Consider the following 19,995-nt stretch of genomic DNA (forward strand, 5'->3'; position numbering starts at 1 on the left):
TGCTGAAGGTTTGTTTTTTCCCTTCATTACAATCTGTGGTACTTGAAATATAAAAAAGGTCAACATGTTTTCTTATTTTATTTGTTTTTTTTAGTTAGCTAATTATGATCCTTATCTATGACTGAAGTATGATTACAAGAATTCAACTGTAGCAACTTTTTCTGACCTACAGATACCCTACATATTAGTTCTTCTTCTTAACCTTCACCACGTAACAGAAAATGGACAATTAATTATTAAAGACGACAAAAAAAACTTGTGCTGTAATCCTCTCCTAATTTTGTTTCCATCTGCACAAAACTCCAGTCATCCTTCTACACATAGATCCTGTTATTTTATCCAGTTCATATGAGGAGGTACTGCTGTGCTCTGTAATACAACACAGGGGAGTACTGTACACTGATCCACACAAGTGTCTGTCCTGCTAAGTCTTCAGAAAGTTAAGTTCTCTTTCCTACAGCAAAATTTTAAATCCCTTTTTATCACCACACCGTCAAGATCCGTCTCACGTCACGCCTGTAGCCCTCCATGCACACAATAAAGACTGTATCTTTATTAACTCAATATAAAGATAATAAACATAAATAAAATATATCATTGATGTCTACAGTACAGTCCCCATGTCAATACTAGCACAGCTCTCCAACCTGGTGAATGCACTGAGCTGCAGCCGCTGCAATTATGGTCTCTGACGTCCCGCGGCCAATGTCTAGCCAGTGTAATGCTACCTTGAGGTCCACAACTGGAAAGCCCAGGATGGGACCATTCGTCAGGGCAGAACTCACACCACGGTTCAAGGCGGACATGTGGTGGCGGCGGATGGCGTGTAGATTCTGATTTAAAGAATTAAGATCATTTCTGATAATGTACATAAAACCACCATTTAAAACTAATGTATCACTTTAATATTAATAATAATAACTGATATTTAGTCAATTTGACTAAGTACAGCTGACAAAGCCACAAGATGCTTATTTCCAGTAGTCCTTGTGCAAGAAGTTCAAAGTATCATTTAACATATTATAAACAGGTTAATAAACAGTACAGAACTCCTGATGGCCTGTACCAGAATTAAATGGTTCCTTCACAGAGACAGAGGACTGGGTTGTGAGGTGAACCTTAATAAACTCTATAAAAATAAAATGTCCTCCAGTACAGTACATCAATATACCACAAAAGTTACTTCAATAAAGGAAGAATTGACTTACTTCTTGGTTGTCTTTAGAGAAACTCAGTTCTAATGACTTGAATTTGTAGTTTGGTTGAGGCTTAATGGAGAGTGTTAATGTGACGGCCTGTTTACTATCACCTGACGGGTAAGACAAAACAAGATTAAGGTTATATTGTTACTCTGCCTGATGTTGTGATGCCTCTTCCTATTGAGTATACTTCATCAAACACAACAGTCAAGACAAAGAAAAAGTTCACAAGAAAGTCCTGCCAAAACTCCTCATTGTGCCATCGCTCAGAGGGCCGTATCTCTCATAACTTTTAATTGTGGATGGAATAATTATAAACCTAGTTACACTTAGCTGTTGAAGCACAGTTATAACATGATAGTATATAAAATACAAACCATTGCACTCAAGACCCCTGAAGAGTGTTTCTCTGTAGAACCTTCCTCTTCTCTCTTACAGCTGCTCCCTGTCTCTACAAGGATGCCAGTTGTCTTCACCTCAGATAATATTACATATACTGTACTATACTGTACAGTATTAGGTACAGTCAAGATTAAAGGTCCTGTGACAGGCAGTTTTGGCTCACCTATGACAACGTTGAAGACACACACACACTTTGTTAAACCACCAATGTATGTAATAAGTCATTTATGTCCAATGTATATTTTCAGCCTTCGGGCTGCAGAACTTTTTCAATAAACCGTTAATTATTATTATTATTATTACATGGTGTGTGCCACAAACCCTGATTATGTGAACAATCCATTACAGTGGTCCCTCGGTTAACGAACACAATCGGTTCTAGAAAGTTGCTCGTTAACCGAAACCATTGTTTCAATGGGTTTTTGGGTAATTGGTTCCAGCTCACTGAAAATTGCCTAAATTCAACAAAAAAGATAGAAAGGTTACACTTACTTTGAGGTGTGTATGTAGAAGGCTCCTGGATGATGATGGGAATTAGAATGGGGGTGGAGGAGAAGGGAGAAGAGAAGGCATTGGGGTGGAAGAGAAGTCACCCCATGGTGCCATTTCACCCATAAAATTTTAGTTCTCTTGGTGTAATTCAAGATTATTTTCTTTAAATCAACACTGTACTGAATTATATATTGTCAATATGTAAAATAAATTTCAAAATGACCAATAATTTGCTTGCAAACAGAAAAAAAGTGTTTAGTTGAAGAGTCTCAAGCAAGATGTTACCTCCACTGAAAAGACACAAAGACTGACGCCTGTATGGTGTGTTGAGAGGCTGGATGGTGCGCATGAAAATAGTTTCCTTACCTTCAATTATGTTCAATAATTGTTAAAATGACTAAAAAATTTAATTTTAAACTTTTAAAATTCTTGAATAGTATAAACTTCTTGATATTTACTAAAATAGTAAGGAATTTAAGCCCTAGAACCGATTACAGTACTGTATTGGCGGACTAATACTACAGCTGGTAGACCGCCAAATGCAAGCGAAAAGATGTTCAGGTCGGCTCATTAGAAACTCGTTAATCGAGGGATTGCTCATTAACCGAAATTAAGAATCTTATGGAAGGTAACTAGTTAGCCGAAATCTCGTTAACAGAGGGACCACTGTACACGGTAACCCCGAGATGTGATATAGTTCACTTTAATAATGGTTATAAATTAAGACCATCTCGCAATATACGATCAAAATTACTTGCTTTAACTATTTATATCCATTGGTTGGAATTTGTTTTATCTCTAGTGCAAACTATGGGTCGTATGTACTGAACTCAATTAATCTCTGTCTCGCAAGGATTCCAGCAATGCAAATTAATTTTTCTACTTCAAGTCGGAGACATTTTATAAGGAAACAATATTTTACACCTGTAAGCCTACCCACACGCCACCACACGGCCAAGCCACGCACTATGGCCCTGGGTCTGGTCGATCATAAACCCACCATCGCGTGGCTCCACCGTTACTGGTCAGCATCGTAGTTATCATCTTTTTTCTTATATAGTGAGAGGACAGCACTAACATTTAGACTGAACTGAGTTGTGGTGACTGTGAAGTGATATTTTGTGTGTTTTGTGACTGTAAGGGGAGTCGACTGTTGTTTAAAAAATGTGAGCCGCCATCATTGTTTCGTGTTATCATCGTTCGCTGTTTTTGTGACTGTTAAGTGAGCAGTGTAACTTTGTAAATGTCTGGGAAGGCGAAGGCATCCAAGACAACTGTCTCTCTGAGGTGAAGCTTGACATTGTTAAGCAGCATGAGACTCCCCAAGGCTGTGTGGGAGTCAGAGTGACGTCTCCACTCCACCTACATGAGTCCCCTTGGTCTCGAAGGGGACAAGTGATGATGACCAGACTTGATTTTCAGTATGTGGTGAGTGTTGTTCAATTGTTTTGTACTGATAATAGTATTGTAGGAATTGTGTTGTCAGTGATACATGTGTGTTTGGGGACTGGCTGGGAACGTGTCTCATTGAACCCCATGTTATAATGATCCCTGTTTAAGGTAATTCACCTAGCGATGGGTTTTTTCAGGAACGTAACCCCATCGTATCTCAGGGGATCTCCTGTATATGGCCTCTCTATGTGCATATCCTCTATGAACTACACAATTTATCGGTGATCAATACAGTAGAACTTCGATTTAAAGCGATTCAATTTAAGAATATTGATTTAAAGCGACACCCACAATTAAGGACAATATTTTAATTTAAAGCGATTCTTTCCTATTTTGATCGAGTCAATCTGGCGCATCATATTTTAAAATTTGCGCCTAATGTTTCTCTGGGCACGCTACACTGTCCTAAGGGCAAAGCTGCACTGCACATGTACTCAAAATAATGTACTAAATGATTACTAAAATTTTTGTCTAGTGCAAACTATAGCATGTTTATATTCAAATTAATCACTATCTTATAAGAATTCCAGCTGTGTAAACTATATTCTCCCCGGCCACTTCTGTGACATTTTATAGGCAAAAAACAAGAACTCAATCTAAAGGACATAAATAAACAAATAAATACTTCACTTGACCTTCAGCGCTAACTGTCAAACATGTCACTGTCACCCCCCCCCCCCATCCTCCCAGCCAGGGTTTGGTGTTTTAGGCTTTAAGTTTTTATATTATATAATATCTCAGTCTAAAGTTAGGAGAATATAATTTGCATTGCTGGAATCCTTGCAAGACAGCAAATAATTTGAATATAAACATCATATATTTTGCACAAGAGATAAAAATTTTAGCCATTTGTAATAAAATTAATTAGAACATGTTGGTTCAGTGACATTTTATAAGAGAAAAACTTAGTCACTCTTAAGGACAGATAAATAAATAAGCACTAGACCTTAGCATCCACATAACTAGGTTAAGCAAAACTGCCTGGCAAAGGACTTTTGACTGGGCCTTTACATAATGGTCGCCTAAAAACTTCAAAATGGAGAATTTCAAAGATGTGATATTCACTTGTATTCACGTACTTGAGAGTTACTGTACCACTAAATTTAGTGTGACTGAAGCCATTAACACCTTCACTATGAGGATGCCATCTTTAATATTTTATTTGGCTAACACCAAACAATTTTATTCAGCTGAGAGGGACCCAGGGTTAATGGGAGGCTTAAGTACATAAATGACCAGATAGGAAGAGTATGGTGCATCTACTGCATGAGTACAAAGAAACACTGAAGTTGGTTCAAATCCTACTATTAAATATAACACCGAAATGTTCCATTTGAGAAGTGTACAGATGATAATGGAGAACACAAGAGGTCACCAGCTCCTAATGGTGTAAAACTTCATTACTGATCCTGACTCATGGGCTTCTTCTTGCCTCTCTAGGTTGTGGGGAACACCTCTTGATGTACAGCAACCGTTCTCAACAGTAATTAAGTTTTGTTCTTCATCCTTATGATCCTTGAGTTAAAAGTTGGAACCAGACCAACACCTCTCTCCACACAGTCATTAATGACAGACTCACTGCAGGCCTTTGTGATCCAGGAACACAAGGTTTGATGACCAGACTGCCAGGTCCTCCAAAAGAAGGTAAAACCATTCTTTGACTCTCCTATGATGAACAACTAAAGGCTGCTGTTGACCAAGTGGTTGTTTCCTCTACACATCACATGTAGGGAGTGACAGGCCAGAGCATAGTTGCTGTAGTCCATCACTCAGAGAACCCCAGCCCTGTCAGACACATCGTAAGTGTCTCTGCCACATCAGGTCACGACTGTCATCAGTGTCAAGTCATTAACTGCTGCTCTAATTATACTCAAAGAGGCATGGACAGGTGGGTGATGCCACACCCATTTTGGCTTGTGAGTCCCACCTGTTGCCACAAAAGTAGTAAGGGGAGGAAATTTGTTCCTACCTAAGCCACACCTAAACATGTTCAAATCAATTCCATTTTTGGATTAAATAGTTAAGACATGATGGTAGGATAAAAGAACATGTCAAATCAGGTCACTTTGAAGTTACATCTCCATGTTCCTAATGTATACACATGTTTTGTAAAACAAACTTGGCTAAACTTTCAGGGTATAAAACAAAGTCTCTCATTCCTTACCAATCATTTTGTTGACATTAATGGTGTGAGTACAGGAAGTTCTACAAGTTTCTTTGTAGGAGACCTGTAGTGGGCCCAACTCAGCCTCCACCTTGTACTCTTTATTGATTCTATGCCGGATAATGTCAAGGTGAAGTTCTCCCATACCTGACAAATGATAGCAAAAACATCTATAAATATTACAAACATTTAAAAAATAATCCAAGTTTGGTGTGCTTACCAGACCAACTGATACAGCCTCCATCACACCCTGCTGCTCCATCACACCCTGCTGCTCCATCACACCCTGCTGCTCCATCACACCCTGCTGCTCCATCACACCCTGCTGCTCCATCACACCCTGCTGCTCCATCACACCCCTGCTGCTCCATCACACCCTGCTGCCCATCACACCCCTGCTGCCCATCACACCCTGCTGCTCCATCACACCCTGCTGCTCCATCACACCCCTGCTGCTCCACACACCCTACTGCTCCATCACCACACCCTGCTTGCTCCATCACACCCTGCTGCTCCATCACACCCCTGCTGCTCCACCACACCCTGCTGCCCATCACACCCTGCTCCATTTCACACCCCTGCTGCTCCATCACAACTGCTGCTCCATCACACCCCTGCCGCTCCATCACACCTGCTGCTCCATCACACCCTGCTGCTCCATCACACCCTGCTGCTCCATCACACCCTGCTGCCCATCACACCCCTGCTGCTCCATCACACCCCTGCTGCTCCATCACACCCTGCCCATACCCCAGCATTGCTCCATCACACCCTGCTGCTCCCATCACACCCTCTGCTGCCCATCACACCCTGCTGCTCCATCACACCCTGCTGCTCCATCACACCCTGCTGCTCCATCACACCCTGCTGCTCCATCACACCCTGCTGCTCCATCACACCGCTGCTCCATCACACCCCTGCTGCTCCATCACACCTGCTGCTCCATCATCACACCCTGCTGCTCCATCACACCCTGCTGCTCCATCACACCCTGCTGCTCCATCACACCCTGCTGCTCCACTCACACCCCACTGCCCACTCACAATCTCTTCTGCCGTTCCATCACACCCTGCTGCTCCATCACACCCTGCTGCTCCATCACACCCTGCTGCTCCATCATTCCCTGCTGCCCATCACACCCCATCACTGCTCCATCACACCCCTGCTGCTCCATCACACCCCACTGCCCATCACACCCTACTGCTCCATCACACCCCTGCTGCTCCATCACACCCTACTGCTCCATCACACCCTACTGCTCCATCACACCCTACTGCTCCATCACACCCTACTGCTCCATCACACCCTGCTGCTCCATCACACCCTACTGCTCCATCACACCCTGCTGCTCCATCACACCCTACTGCTCCATCACACCCTACTGCTCCATCACACCCTACTGCTTTATCACACCCTGCTGCTCCATCACACCCTAAATCTTTGATGCCCATTGTAATACTGTTAAGTTTTTCACCAGGAAAGATTGAGAATTAATAACATGAAGACAGTGAGGACTTTACTTGTTAGCAGTGATGGAGAAGGCCTCTAACACCTGGGTACAGTGCAGTACATTACAGGGAGCGACCGGACGACCAACCACAAAATATCATGGTTCTCACCATAACCTTATGACGGGTCTATACTATAGCCTCTCATTATGATGTGGCCGCTGACTCCTATCATCCAGTTATCTGAGTAGAGTCTCATAAGGTTTACATCACTTTACAACCACAAGAAGAAACTTCAACTGACCTGAGAGAACAGTTTGGCCGGTGTCTTGATCGAGCGTGACGTGTAAACTTGGGTCTTCTCTCTGTAGCTGACCGAGAGCATCCTCTAGAGCCTTCTGGTGTGACGTAGAGGGAGCCTCTAAAAGGGATATGTTTACAGTAAACTCTCTCTGTAACAGACACCTTAATAAAGTAATGGATACAGTAAACTGTCTCTGTAACAGACACCTTAATAAAGTAATGGATACAGTAAACTGTCTCTGTAACAGACACCTTAATAAAGTAATGGGTACAGTAAACTCTCTCTGTAACAGACACCTCCCAATAACAGACAGGGGTTACAGGAATTAGTTTGGTACAGTATTGGGAGTGTTTACTGTATGGTATCTTAAACATTAACAGCATCATGATGAAGGTAATGGTTGAGATGAGTACAGTGGTCCCTCGGTTAACGAACGGTTCGATTCACGAACTTTCAGTTTACGAATTAGCTCCTGTAAGGATTTTCAGTTCGATTAACGAGCAAAACTTCGATTAACGAAATCCTTATGACAAACACTCTTTGTTGTGAGCACCAGCTGATCGGCTAGTCCACCAATTGGTTCTATGTTACATTTGTTTCCAGTGGAATAAATATCAAGAAGTTGGTCTCTTGAATATTTCTGCATTTTTTATATTAAGATTATTGGTCATTCTGAAATTTAGTTAACATATTGATAATATATACAGTACAGGGAACAGTTTTTGTGTTCCCATCAGCTGATCGAATCGCCCACCAACGATTCTCAGTTTAACTTTGTTTACAGTGGAGTGAACATCCAGTTTGTTGGTCTCTTGAATAATTTTCCATTTTTACATTAACATTATTAGTCATTCTGAAATTTAGTTCACATATTGATAATATACAGTGCAAAAATTATTATGAAACATGAAGAAGGCATTAGAACCATTGCCCTCTGTTAGGAATCTGGCATGTCATCATCGACTGCCTCTACAATCAGCTGTTTGATATGCAAACAAAGCTGCCGGGAATACGACATACACACCTCAAAGTAAGTTAAAATAGAGTATTCTAGTGTTTTTTATTTATTACTGTACAGTACAGTACTGTAGGTATTTAGTTTATATTTAATATTTTGTTAATTCTATTACTGGTATACAGTATAGCCACTCCTCGACTTACGACCGACTCGGCTTACGACCACCCGGACATACGACCGCCCCAGTCGTACCAAAATTTTTTCAAATTACGTATTTTTGAGACCCGACGTTAGTGATTGCGTTGTGTACTGACAAAATTTTCATTTGTAATTCCCTTTAAAATGGCTGGCAAGCTTAAGAGTGAGAGTTTTGTGGTGCTGAGAAGAAAAAGAGACACCCATTTTAGATTTTCTATGTATTATTTTCGCATTTTCGACACGACCAATTCAACTTACGACCTGGATTTGGGTCCCTAACCCCGTCACAAGTCGAGGAGGAGCTGTACTTTGTATGTATATTTTTTTCTGTGAGTTGGAACCAATTACCCAATATTCCATTGAAATAATAGATTCGTTTAATGGACGACTCTGTGGAAAGAATTGTGTTCGTTAACCGAGGGACCACTGTACAGTACAGTATAGGCACTCCCCGAGTTACAAACATCCACGTTACGATCATCGCCCTATTATATTCTTAAAAAAAATAAACTGACTTACGACCATTTGTAATACTGCACTTATGAACCAACGCTCTAGTACAGGTTGTACCTCTCTAGTCCGGCATTCTGTGGTCCGGAAACTCCCGTGGTCCGGAAACTCCCGTGGTCCGGAACGATTTTAGTTTGTCCAATAGGTAGATAGGCAGCTTTTTTTTTTTTTTTTTTTACTTATCTGAATTATTATTACAGGAGTATTAAATTTTTGCCCCTCAGGCCCCAATGTGGGTCAGTGACCTATGCCCGGGTGGGCTAATCCCCTTAAAAAACAAAAAAAATAAAACAAAGCCGCGGGAAATTAAGGTTTGTTTACATCCGGCAGTTCGGCTGCTCTCTCTCTCTCTCTCTCTGCTTGTCTATACAGAGTACAACATTTAACCCTTCAATATATATATGAGCAGTAAATAAGTGTTGCTTTCATATTCTTATGTAGAGTAATGACGATATGTTTTCACATGTGCACACTTACATACGCGCAGTCTCACTTTTTTTTAACCATTAATAGTTAGCTACTTATATTGTTCCATTTATTAACATTAAATAACATTACAGGTACTTTCAAGCAACCATATTCATTTTTACATTAATTTTACTACAGCTAAACTCAGGTCTTATTTTCTTCAGTTTATATGTAGAACCAATCAGTCACTGGTTTTGTGTTTTAACATAAAACAATGCGGCAGCCGCTCGCCTCTAATATTCCAATGTATATTAATAAATTGTATTGTTAATTTTCCCACACGCATATTGATTCAATAAAAACAAATTCAGAAACATTAATTAAAATATTTATGAACAGTAAAAAGGTTGTTTATATTCTATGTAAAGTAATGAAGATATAGCCATCGCAGCGCACTTACATACGCCGATCTCTTTTTTACTTCATTATCGTTAGCTACTTCTATTGTAACATTTATTAACATTAAATAACATATTTAAAAACAACCATATTAATTTTACTACAGCTACAACCAAGGTCTTATTTTCTTCAGTTTTATATAGAACCAGCAGTCACTGGTTTTGAAATCAACGAAAACAATGCTGTGTCATTTCTCGCAGTGTTTTAATATTCTACGTATATAATGAATTGTATTGCTCTATTTTGCACACATAAACATTAATTCAATAAAAAGACATTCAGTAATAAACAATAATGAATCTTTTGTACATGAAATGACGCTGTTTACACGATTATGCATCGCCGCCTGCACGCTGGGCGGGCTGCTCAAACCTCGCCGAATTCAAGTTTCCGGCCACAAAATTTTTATTTATTTATTTTTGTGTGTTCCAATAAAATACTGTAAGAATTAAAAACTCATAAATTTGAGAAGCTACTATACGACATTTAACCCTTCAATATGTCTTCAAAGAGACCATGATGCAGAGAAAGTGGTGCTAGTGCTTCCAGGCATAAGCACAAGTCACTATCTATCCAGGAAAAGGGTGAATTTCCATGGTCCGGCACCGGTCAGGTCCTGAGGTTGCCGGACTAGAGAGGTACAACCTGTATATTGTTTGGTGCACCGTGCCAGCTCCCCTACTGAGCCAGCTAACTCATGTGTAAAGAAATGTTTATTCCCCTAATTTGTTTCCCCTTATGACAATTATTTCATTTACTTTTAATAACAATATATATGTAGGATGGTGTGTGCATATAACTGAGTAAAATAAAAGAAGAAAGTTACATATATCTACCCCAAAAATACAAGTTGAAAAACAACCATAACACCTCACAGCTTGGCTCAGTAGCCTGGTGGTTACAGTGACGAGTCTAACTTGGCTACAGTGTAACGATGCTAAAACACGCACTTGTGAAAAGTTATCTGTAAATCTTCATATGTATCGGGCATTACATTACATAACATTGTAAAAAATATGGAGTAAGAAAGCAAAAAAGTGTGGGTAATTAGAGAGATGGAGTGAATAGGAGTGTTCCAAGTGCTCCTCAACAGCTGATCTTTAACTCGCTACCAAGCAGTCACACAGTTGTGCATCAGTACGTATTTTATGAGGAATCTGCAATGTTCTGAGTTATGAACAGATCGGCTTGTGGTCAGGGTCCAGGAAAGTATCCCTGCTGTAAGTTATGGAATACCTGTACTGTATTAATACCTGGCAAAGAAAATACCCCAAAGTATAAATACTGTACAGCAGTTATATAATGACAGTAATAATCACACACTTACTCAACTTAAACACAAAATAATACAAATATAAACCATAATTTCTTCCTTAACTAATATAATAAATGTTAGTTCATCAGTCGCTTTTGTGTCATCCAATCTACCTATGATTGTCTGGCATGCTTATGACTCGGCAATTATTAACCCACAGTTGTTGTCGGGTACCCACAGTTGTTGTCGGGTACCCACAGTTGTTGTCAGGTACCCACAGTTGTTGTCAGGTACCCACAGTTGTCGTCAGGTACCTACAGTTGTTGTCAGGTACCCATAGTTGTTGTCAGGTACCCACAGCTGTTGTCACATACCCACAGTTGTCGTCAGGTACCCACAGTTGTTGTCAGGTACCCATAGTTGTTGTCAGGTACCCACAGCTGTTGTCAATACCCACAGTTGTTGTCAGGTACCCACAGTTGTTGTCACATACCCACAGTTGTTGTCAGGTACCCACAGCTGTTGTTACATACCCACAGAGCAGAAGAAGACAGGATCGGGAACCTGTACGCCCAACAACATGGCTGCCTGGGACTCTCTGTTCTCGTCCGCCAACTTCTTTTTCACACTGTTGGCAACTGAGGAACTGCCAACCAACGTGTCGCCCGTGCTGGTGATCTGTCGTCGGATAATTCAATGTATTTCTTCCCTAAAAATAAACCCCGCTCGCCGATAAATGTTTGAAAGGAAATGGATACCCTTGGTAATACCCATTAATATATAGTATACATTATCCAGAGCTTTTATCTTCTTCACTATTGGATGCCACTTTTAATAGTTTATTTGGTTAATGCCAGACTATTTTATTCTGCTGAAAGAGGTCCCCTGTGACTGCTATACCATCTTCATATCAAAGGTGAAAAAGATTTAATTATAAGTCAATGGTAGCAGCCATAGGCTCAAGATACATCAGCCAATCACAGGCATCTCATGCAGTCAAATGACATTAGTAGCCAATCATAGCTCATGAGTACTATCAGCCTACCCACCCACATGTTACACGATGCAATCTCTGGGAAATACGTCCGAATGCCCGGAATGGAGAGATTTGGGGGGGGGGGGGAATTTCTTGGAATGCTCAAAAAAAAGATTTCTGGATAACGGAAAGTTCAGGGGATCAAAGATTCTGGCTAACAGGGAGATTACTATTAACTATAAGTCCTAATATCACTTAAGTTATTCTCACAGTCCTTATCATATCAAGTGAGCTACAAAAACCTCATCAAATTTACCTTTAGTCCAGTAATAACCACAATATTCCCGGCCTTGATGGTTGACACCTCCTTGAAGTCATGTAGGCTATCAAAACTCGTCCAACTTTTTCCGTCTGATCTGCATTAATATTATACAGCTTCTGACCCTGAAATACAACACAACATCTGAGTCTCGCCTCTTGTTGTTGTTGGGTTACAGAACCACCACCGTAAAAGAGAAGCACACGTGAGAGAAATATATCTTCTATGTCTGTCTCTCTCTTGATGGCTTGTGTCAAACCCTGGTTATAACAGACACCTGGGGGCTGTCTCAGTGCACCTTATACCTCATGGAAAAAATTCTTTACAGTACTTCAGTAAAATTATTTATGACAGACTTATTGGAAAACAAAATAAATGGAAAAAGTTGCTGCTTTGACACATTAAATATTTATGTAATGAATCTTATACAATTACTGTGACATATACAGTGGTCGGGACTCGCTAATAATGGCAGCACAACACTGTGTCATGGTCACAATAGTATGGCTAGTGTGTTCAACACTTAATTATTCATATTATGCTCCACCGTCCACAAAATATGTGTGAAACTGTTGAGTCCCCCAGTTGAGACGTCCGTTTTCTCACCACTTCAGTACGCCCGAGTCCTCTGTTCTCTTATGTGCCTCAGAGACTCTGATATTTCTTAACACCTCATATAGTGTTCTGAGATTTAAAATTGAGAGTGAATGAATATGTTTTACATTAAGTCAGATACACCTACAGTGAGATAAAGCATTGAGTGTACTGTATGTTGAAAGCATCATATATCTTTATGTGTAGAGTACACAGTGTTAAGATGTGTTTTGAGGACCCAGCCCCCAGCTGTACTCAGTCTATGTTTCTTGTTAACTTATGGGATGACAATTCAAAACTGAAGTCATAAGAGTTGTGATTCAAAAGTTCCCGGACTGGCTTCATAAAATCTTAAGTCTCAATGCAGCGCTGAATCCGCTCTTCCCACTTCTGGAAGCAGATCTGTAAGTCCTCGTTGGTGAGGTTCAACTTTAACTTCAGAAACAGCCAGAACTCACAGGGGGCCTAATCTGGAGAGTTGGGGGCCACCGGGATGCTGTGCTTCACCAGAAAATCATTGACAGAGGAGAGAGTGTGTGCGCAGGTGCATTGTCCTGGTGGCTGGCCAATTGCCCGTCGTCAGTCAGAATCCGGTTTACATTTCCATATGAGAGGTCGGGCCGCTCAGCAATCTCATGGATGATCACCCTACGATCTTCATGGACAAGCTGGTCATTTCTCTCAGTGGAAGGCCACCCAGAACGATGCTCATTATCAAGAAGGTGCACCTCTCTGAGCTCTTGTGCCACCTGAAAACATGAGCCCCAGACATTGCTCCATCTTTGTAGGCTTCTTTGATTATTTCTTGGGTCTGCACCATTTTTTCCGAGTGAAGCAAATTCTGATGGCGCAGCATTGTAGATACTTCCCTCCATGTTGAGGGTTGAGTGGCGACTGACTCTACTTAGATGGGCCGGTGTACACACTCACACAAAGCTGCACTACGGCCGGTTGGCTCCACAGATTCCCGCCAAATTGACACAGTTAACAACTTATACCCAAGGTGGGTGACTGCTGATGATTCAAATTTGATATCTGCAAAGAAGGTTTTTAAGCCAGCCCGGGAACTTTTGGATCACGCCTCGTATCTTTTTGATCTGTGAACCTCAGAGAATCCAATGAGAGTACAGTGCATCCTTGTATAACAACTTCCCGCTGCTTTGTTTCGCTAAACTTTAGAGACCAAAAATTTGTTAAACGTCCCGGTGATCCGATACTACGTCGTTTTGCGTCTCACCGCGACTATTTTCTCGGCATCACCTCTTGTCTCATCTGCTTCTATCTCGCTCGGCCCGCTCTCACTCACGGAACATCACAGGCGTCCCCAGCGTGCGAGCCAGTCTCTGTTCTCGACATCGCATCATTCATGTACCTTAGATGCTTTTGCTCTAAAAATTTTACTCTAACCATTTGAAATGACTTCCAGAACCCATCAAGTGTCTACTGATGTAGTGAAGGGCAACGGAAGACCATTACCCTTGCTATGAAAATGGATGTATTCGATTTGAAAAATGGGAACATGCTGTGGACATAGCCGCTGTGCTTGGTCTAACCCACAACGGTGCGTATTATCGGACAACGCTGACAAGATTAAGGTTAGCACTGGGTGGTACTACTCTCAGTACAACTAAAACAACTCGTACTAGAAGCACTGTGATAGAGAAGGTGGAAATGATGCTGGCAATGTGGATGGAGGACCAGAATCAACACAATGCCCCTGTGAGCCTTATGGTTATCCAGCATAAGGCCAGATCCCTGTTTGACGACATAAAGGAGAGAGAGGGTGAAGGATCGAAGGAAGAGACCTTTACGGCCAGCCAAGGATGGTGTCAACGATTGAAGGGTCGTCTTAACTTCCACAATATTAAGATGACTGGTGATGCTGCCAGTTCAGATATGGTTGCTGCCGAGACATTCCCACCAGAATTAAAAAACATTATCCAGCAAGGAGGCTACTCACCGAAACAAGTCTTCAATGTGAATGAGACTGGTCTCTTTTGGAAGGAGGAGGAGAAAAGAACGCCAGGTTTTAAAGTGGCAAAAGACCGCTTGACGCTGCTGCTTGGCGCGAACGCTGTGGGAGACTTCAAGCTGAAGTCTATGCTGATTTCTCGCACTGCTAACCCACGGGCCCTGAAAGGTTACTCTAAGGATCACCTTCCTGTCATCTTCAAAGCAAACAAGAAGGCATGGATAACCGGCGCCATATTTAGCCAGTGGTTAAACGCAGTACTCGCCCCTGCACTGAAGGAATACTGTGCCAAGGAGAACCTGGACTTCAAAATTCTTCTGATCGTTGACAATACTCCAGCTCATCCTCCCAATCTCGACAACTTGCATGACTGTGTAAAAGTTGTATTACTGACTCCCAACACGACAGCACTGATGCAGCCTATGGACCAAGGCGTCATCACCACATTCAAGCATTAAGACAACAAGCATCCAGTGAGGGTCTTTGTTGTGTGACTGCGTGGAGGTGAAGTTAAAGATCAGCTGTTGAGGAGCTTATCAACACTGGTGCCACTCCATCACACCTTTCTCACTCCATATTTTAAAATGTTATGTAATATAATGTTGAAGTGATACAACTTTGCTCATTTATACTTATACTTATCACAATCTCTTAAAAAATACTTTGGTTGTGTGTTTATTCAAGACATCTTCAGGTCATGAGACCCACTAATCCCCACCCAAGAAAGGTGATCTGACATTCCATCAGAAAGTCAGTAATATGAGACCACTAGTCCCTGACCCTATCTCCACCTAACAGAGATATTACTGTATAAGCTCATAGCCTGATTTTCATAACCCAATGTGTACAGTAAAGGAGTCTGATGATTACAGTATATCAGTCAAAGTCCCGACTTAGTAACTCAGGGGTTGAGAGAGGCTGGGAGAGGCAGCTAAGGTGGAATATAAAGAGAAAGGAACTCGGCCCAATACAACTGTACTGCTTGTTAATCAACCACTAAGGCTCCTAGAGTACAGTGTGTTAACGAGGCTCCTAGAGTACAGTGTGTTGTGAGGCTCCTAGAGTACAGTGTGTTAACGAGGCTCCTAGAGTACAGTGTGTTAACGAGGCTCCTAGAGTACAGTGTGTTAACGAGGCTCCTAGTACAGTGTGTTAACGAGGCTCCTAGAGCAGTGTTAACGAGGCTCCTAGAGTACAGTGTGTTAACGAGGCTCCTAGAGTACAGTGTGTTAACGAGGCTCCTAGAGTACAGTGTGTGTTAACGAGGCCCTAGAGTACAGTGTGTTAGCACCAGGCTCCTAGAGTACAGTGTGTTAACGAGGCTACTAGAATACAGTGTATTAACGAGGCTCCTAGAGCAGTGTTAACGAGGCTCTAGAGTCAGTACGAGGCTCCTAGAGTACAGTGTGTTAATGAGGTTCCTAGAGTACAGTGTGTTAACGAGGCTCCTAGAGTACAGTGTGTTAATGAGGCTCCTGAGTACAGTGTGTACGAGGCTCCTAGAGTACAGTGTGTTAACGAGGCTCCTAGAGTACAGTATGTTAACGAGGCTCCTAGAGTACAGTGTGTGAAGGAGGCTCCTAGAGTAAAACAGTACAGTGTGTTAACGAGGCCCTACAGTGTGTTAATGAGGCTCAGAGTACAGTGTGTTAATGAGGCTCCAGAGCAGTGTGTTAAGGAGGCCTATGAGTACAGTGTGTTAAGAGGTCTCTAGAGTACAGTATGTAAATGAGGCTCCTAGAGTACAGTGTGTTAATGAGGCTCCTAGAGTACAGTGTGTTAATGAGGCCTTGATACAGTGTGTTAATGAGGCTCCTAGAGTACAGTGTGTTAATGAGGCTCCTAGAGTACAGTGTGTTAATGAGGCTCCTTGAGTACAGTGTGTTAATGAGAAGATGTCTGGTATGGGTGGCACATTCCTTATCAATTACTGCATATAGCCAGTACAGAGGGATAATGCAAGGAAACCAGTGTCAACATCACTGGTGGATGATCCCTCCTCCTCCCTCTCTCTCACACACACACACAGTACTCAGTCATATCTCAAACAAGTGAACAAATACAAAACCAAAAACTATCCCATACCTTTTCCAAATGGCTGAGTATATTCGCACGAAAGTTAAGACACCGCCGCATGTTTATCATGGACTATCTTACAGCACAGAGGTGTGGGGCATACAACCCGACAGTCTCTAGGGCATTCTCAAGAGCAACCACAAGCGGCCCCACGGCTGAACCCTGTTTGTACTTAGCTAGCTATGAGAGAGGAACTGCTGTCTGGGGAGTGAGGAGCTTTGGGTACTACTACTGCTACAGCAAGTCATAACAAGTGAAACTACATAATACTCAGCTACAGCATCAGTTTAGCCTTACACCTTTGATTATGATGACAACCCCTTCAATACAATGATATAACCCCTTAAGTGTGACATAACCCCTTCAATACAATGATATAACCCCTTGAGTATGACATAACCCCTTGAGTACAATGACAACCCCTTGAGTACAATGGCAACCCCTTGAGTACAATGGCAACCCCTTGAGTACAATGGCAACCCCTTGAGTACAATGGCACTCCCTTGAGTACAATGGCAACCCCTGTAAAATGATAACCCCTTGAGTACAGTAACACAACCCTTGAGTATGATGACATTACCCCTCGGTTTTTTTTTATACAGGGATCAGCCCACCCGGGGCACAGGTCACTGACCCACATCAGCCTGGGGGGTGGTGGTGGTGGTGATGATGATAATACTGTACAGTGGTCCCTCGGTTAATGAATGGTTCAGTTAACAAAATTCCATAAGGATCTTCAATTGCTGACTTAACAAAATTTGATTAACTTAAATTCTTGCTTAACAACACGTTTTGTTGTGAGCATCAGCTGATGGGCTAGTCCGCCAATTCAGTAATCTGTTCTATGTTTCATACGTTTCAGGAGTAAATATCAATAAAGTTGTGTCTTTAATATTTTTTGCATTTTTATATTAAAATTATAAGTCATTTTAACATTTATTTAACATATTGATAATATATGCAGTACAGGGAACTAGTTTGTTGTGCTGTCATCAGATGCGTGAGTCAGTCATGGCATATTTGAATTTTGGAAACGGTGGAGAGAACATCTATTTTATTGTGTCTTGAATATTTTTGCATTTTTCATTGAAATTATTGGTCATTCTGAACTTTAGTTAACATATTCATAATATATAGCGCAGTGCAGTGTAGTGTTGATTTAAAGAAATTAATCTTGAATTACACCTTATGAACTTAAAATTTTACTGGTGAAATTATCATCAAGCATGGGTCCCCTGAAGGTGATTTCTCTTCCACCCCATCCTTCTCTTCTCCTCCACCCCCACTTCTAATTCCCATCATCATCATCATCATCAACCAGGAGCCTTCTACATGCTCACCTCAAAGTAAGGCATGTCTTTTACTGCATTTATTTTTAGTTTGTATGTATTTTCGGTGAGTTGGGAACCATTATCGAAAACCATTGAAACAATGGATTCGTTAATGAAAATTCGTTACGAACGACCTCTGGAACGAATTGTGTTCATTAACCGAGGGACCACTGTAATAATAATAATAATAATAATAATAATAATAATAATAATAATAATAATAATAATAATAATTAATAATAATAATAATAATAAAGAAATAAAATAAAAAAGATCAACATTGAGAAACGATATATGTATGTTGTGTTGTCAATAGTAAGAGAAACAATTGAGACCCTGCAATTGTGTGTAAATGAGGCAGAAAGTCAGATCATCAACCTGGGACTTGGTCACATATGGCAGCAGGGTCTACCATTAGACAACACATGCTTCCAATATCTTCCCAGGTGGTAGTACCTCCCTGTTTGGATGCCTACTCCTACCTAACCCCTTGAATATGATGATATAACCCCTTGATTACAATGACTTAACCCTTGAGTATTGAAGGGGTTAGCTCTATGCTCCCTCCCTATCAGCCTGACTTGACGTAACTCTCCTTATCGCCTCTTCTAGCACATGTGGAGGTATTGCTCTATGGACTCCTTCTCCAGCACGTACTCTGCCAGCTGGTTGTCGAGGTCAGTCAGCTGGTCCGTCAGTTCACACCGAGCCAAGAAGCAGTCATCCCACAAGTCCTGGTCATCTGGGCTTAACGTGTGATCCTCAGATTTACTGCCGTAGTCCCTGTGTGCATGAAGACACAATTATGCCTCTGTGATCATTAACTCCTTGTGTGTGGGGGAGGGGGGGTGGTTGTCTCTCTTTCTGAGCCAAATAAAATCATCTGATCCCGCTAGCCGGAACAATTGGTGCAGAGCACTTCCGGGGATGAGAGATTTCCGGCTAACCAGAAGACTTTCTCAAACCCGGAAAACCCCCATCCCCGGAAATATTTCCGGTAATGGAAAAACTTTCCGAGTGTCTAAACTATGCATCTTGCGCAGACAAACACTAGTCCACATCCTCATAATGTTTCTGTGTGCTGGGGAGTTTTCCAAGAGTCTAAACTAACATCTATATATGGTCATGAATGAAGCTGTGTGTTAGAGCAAAGACTGGTATTTCCACTCCCTTAGAGCTGTGGGGGATTAGTGGATTCTGTAACTGACCTGACCTAACACAATGTCAGGTGGAGGTAGGGTGGGGTATTGGTGGTCTCATATTACTGACCTGATACAATGTCAGGTTACCCACTGTTGGGTGGGGATTAGTAGGTCTCAGGACCTGAAGATGTCTTGAATAAACATGACAGCTGAAATACAGTATTTTTAAACTTACACTTATCACATTGTATCCCTTAAACATTACGTTACAGAAGATTTTAAAATGTGGAGTGAGAAAGGAGAGTAGGGTGATGGAGTGGTAACATGCACCAGTAA

General features: G+C 41.5%; 1 protein-coding gene across 1 annotated transcript in view; it reads right to left on the reverse strand.

The window, feature by feature from the left end:
- The window catches only part of LOC121872413 (ribosome-releasing factor 2, mitochondrial-like), a gene marked incomplete at its 5' end in the record, with an annotated part of 28,358 nt that extends 9,080 nt beyond the window's left edge, over nt 1-19,278 (reverse strand). Inside the window, 9 exon segments of the mRNA XM_042375154.1 lie at nt 648-833; nt 1,209-1,309; nt 5,710-5,856; nt 7,462-7,578; nt 11,783-11,927; nt 12,542-12,603; nt 12,606-12,669; nt 13,738-13,887; nt 19,129-19,278. Of these exon segments, the coding sequence (XP_042231088.1) occupies nt 648-833; nt 1,209-1,309; nt 5,710-5,856; nt 7,462-7,578; nt 11,783-11,927; nt 12,542-12,603; nt 12,606-12,669; nt 13,738-13,887; nt 19,129-19,278 (1,122 nt within the window).
- Nucleotides 19,279-19,995: the final 717 nt, after the last annotated feature.

The sequence above is a fragment of the Homarus americanus genome, unplaced genomic scaffold (assembly GCF_018991925.1).
Source record: "Homarus americanus isolate GMGI-L3 unplaced genomic scaffold, GMGI_Hamer_2.0 scaffold60469, whole genome shotgun sequence".
In the NCBI taxonomy this organism is placed as follows: domain Eukaryota; kingdom Metazoa; phylum Arthropoda; class Malacostraca; order Decapoda; family Nephropidae; genus Homarus; species Homarus americanus.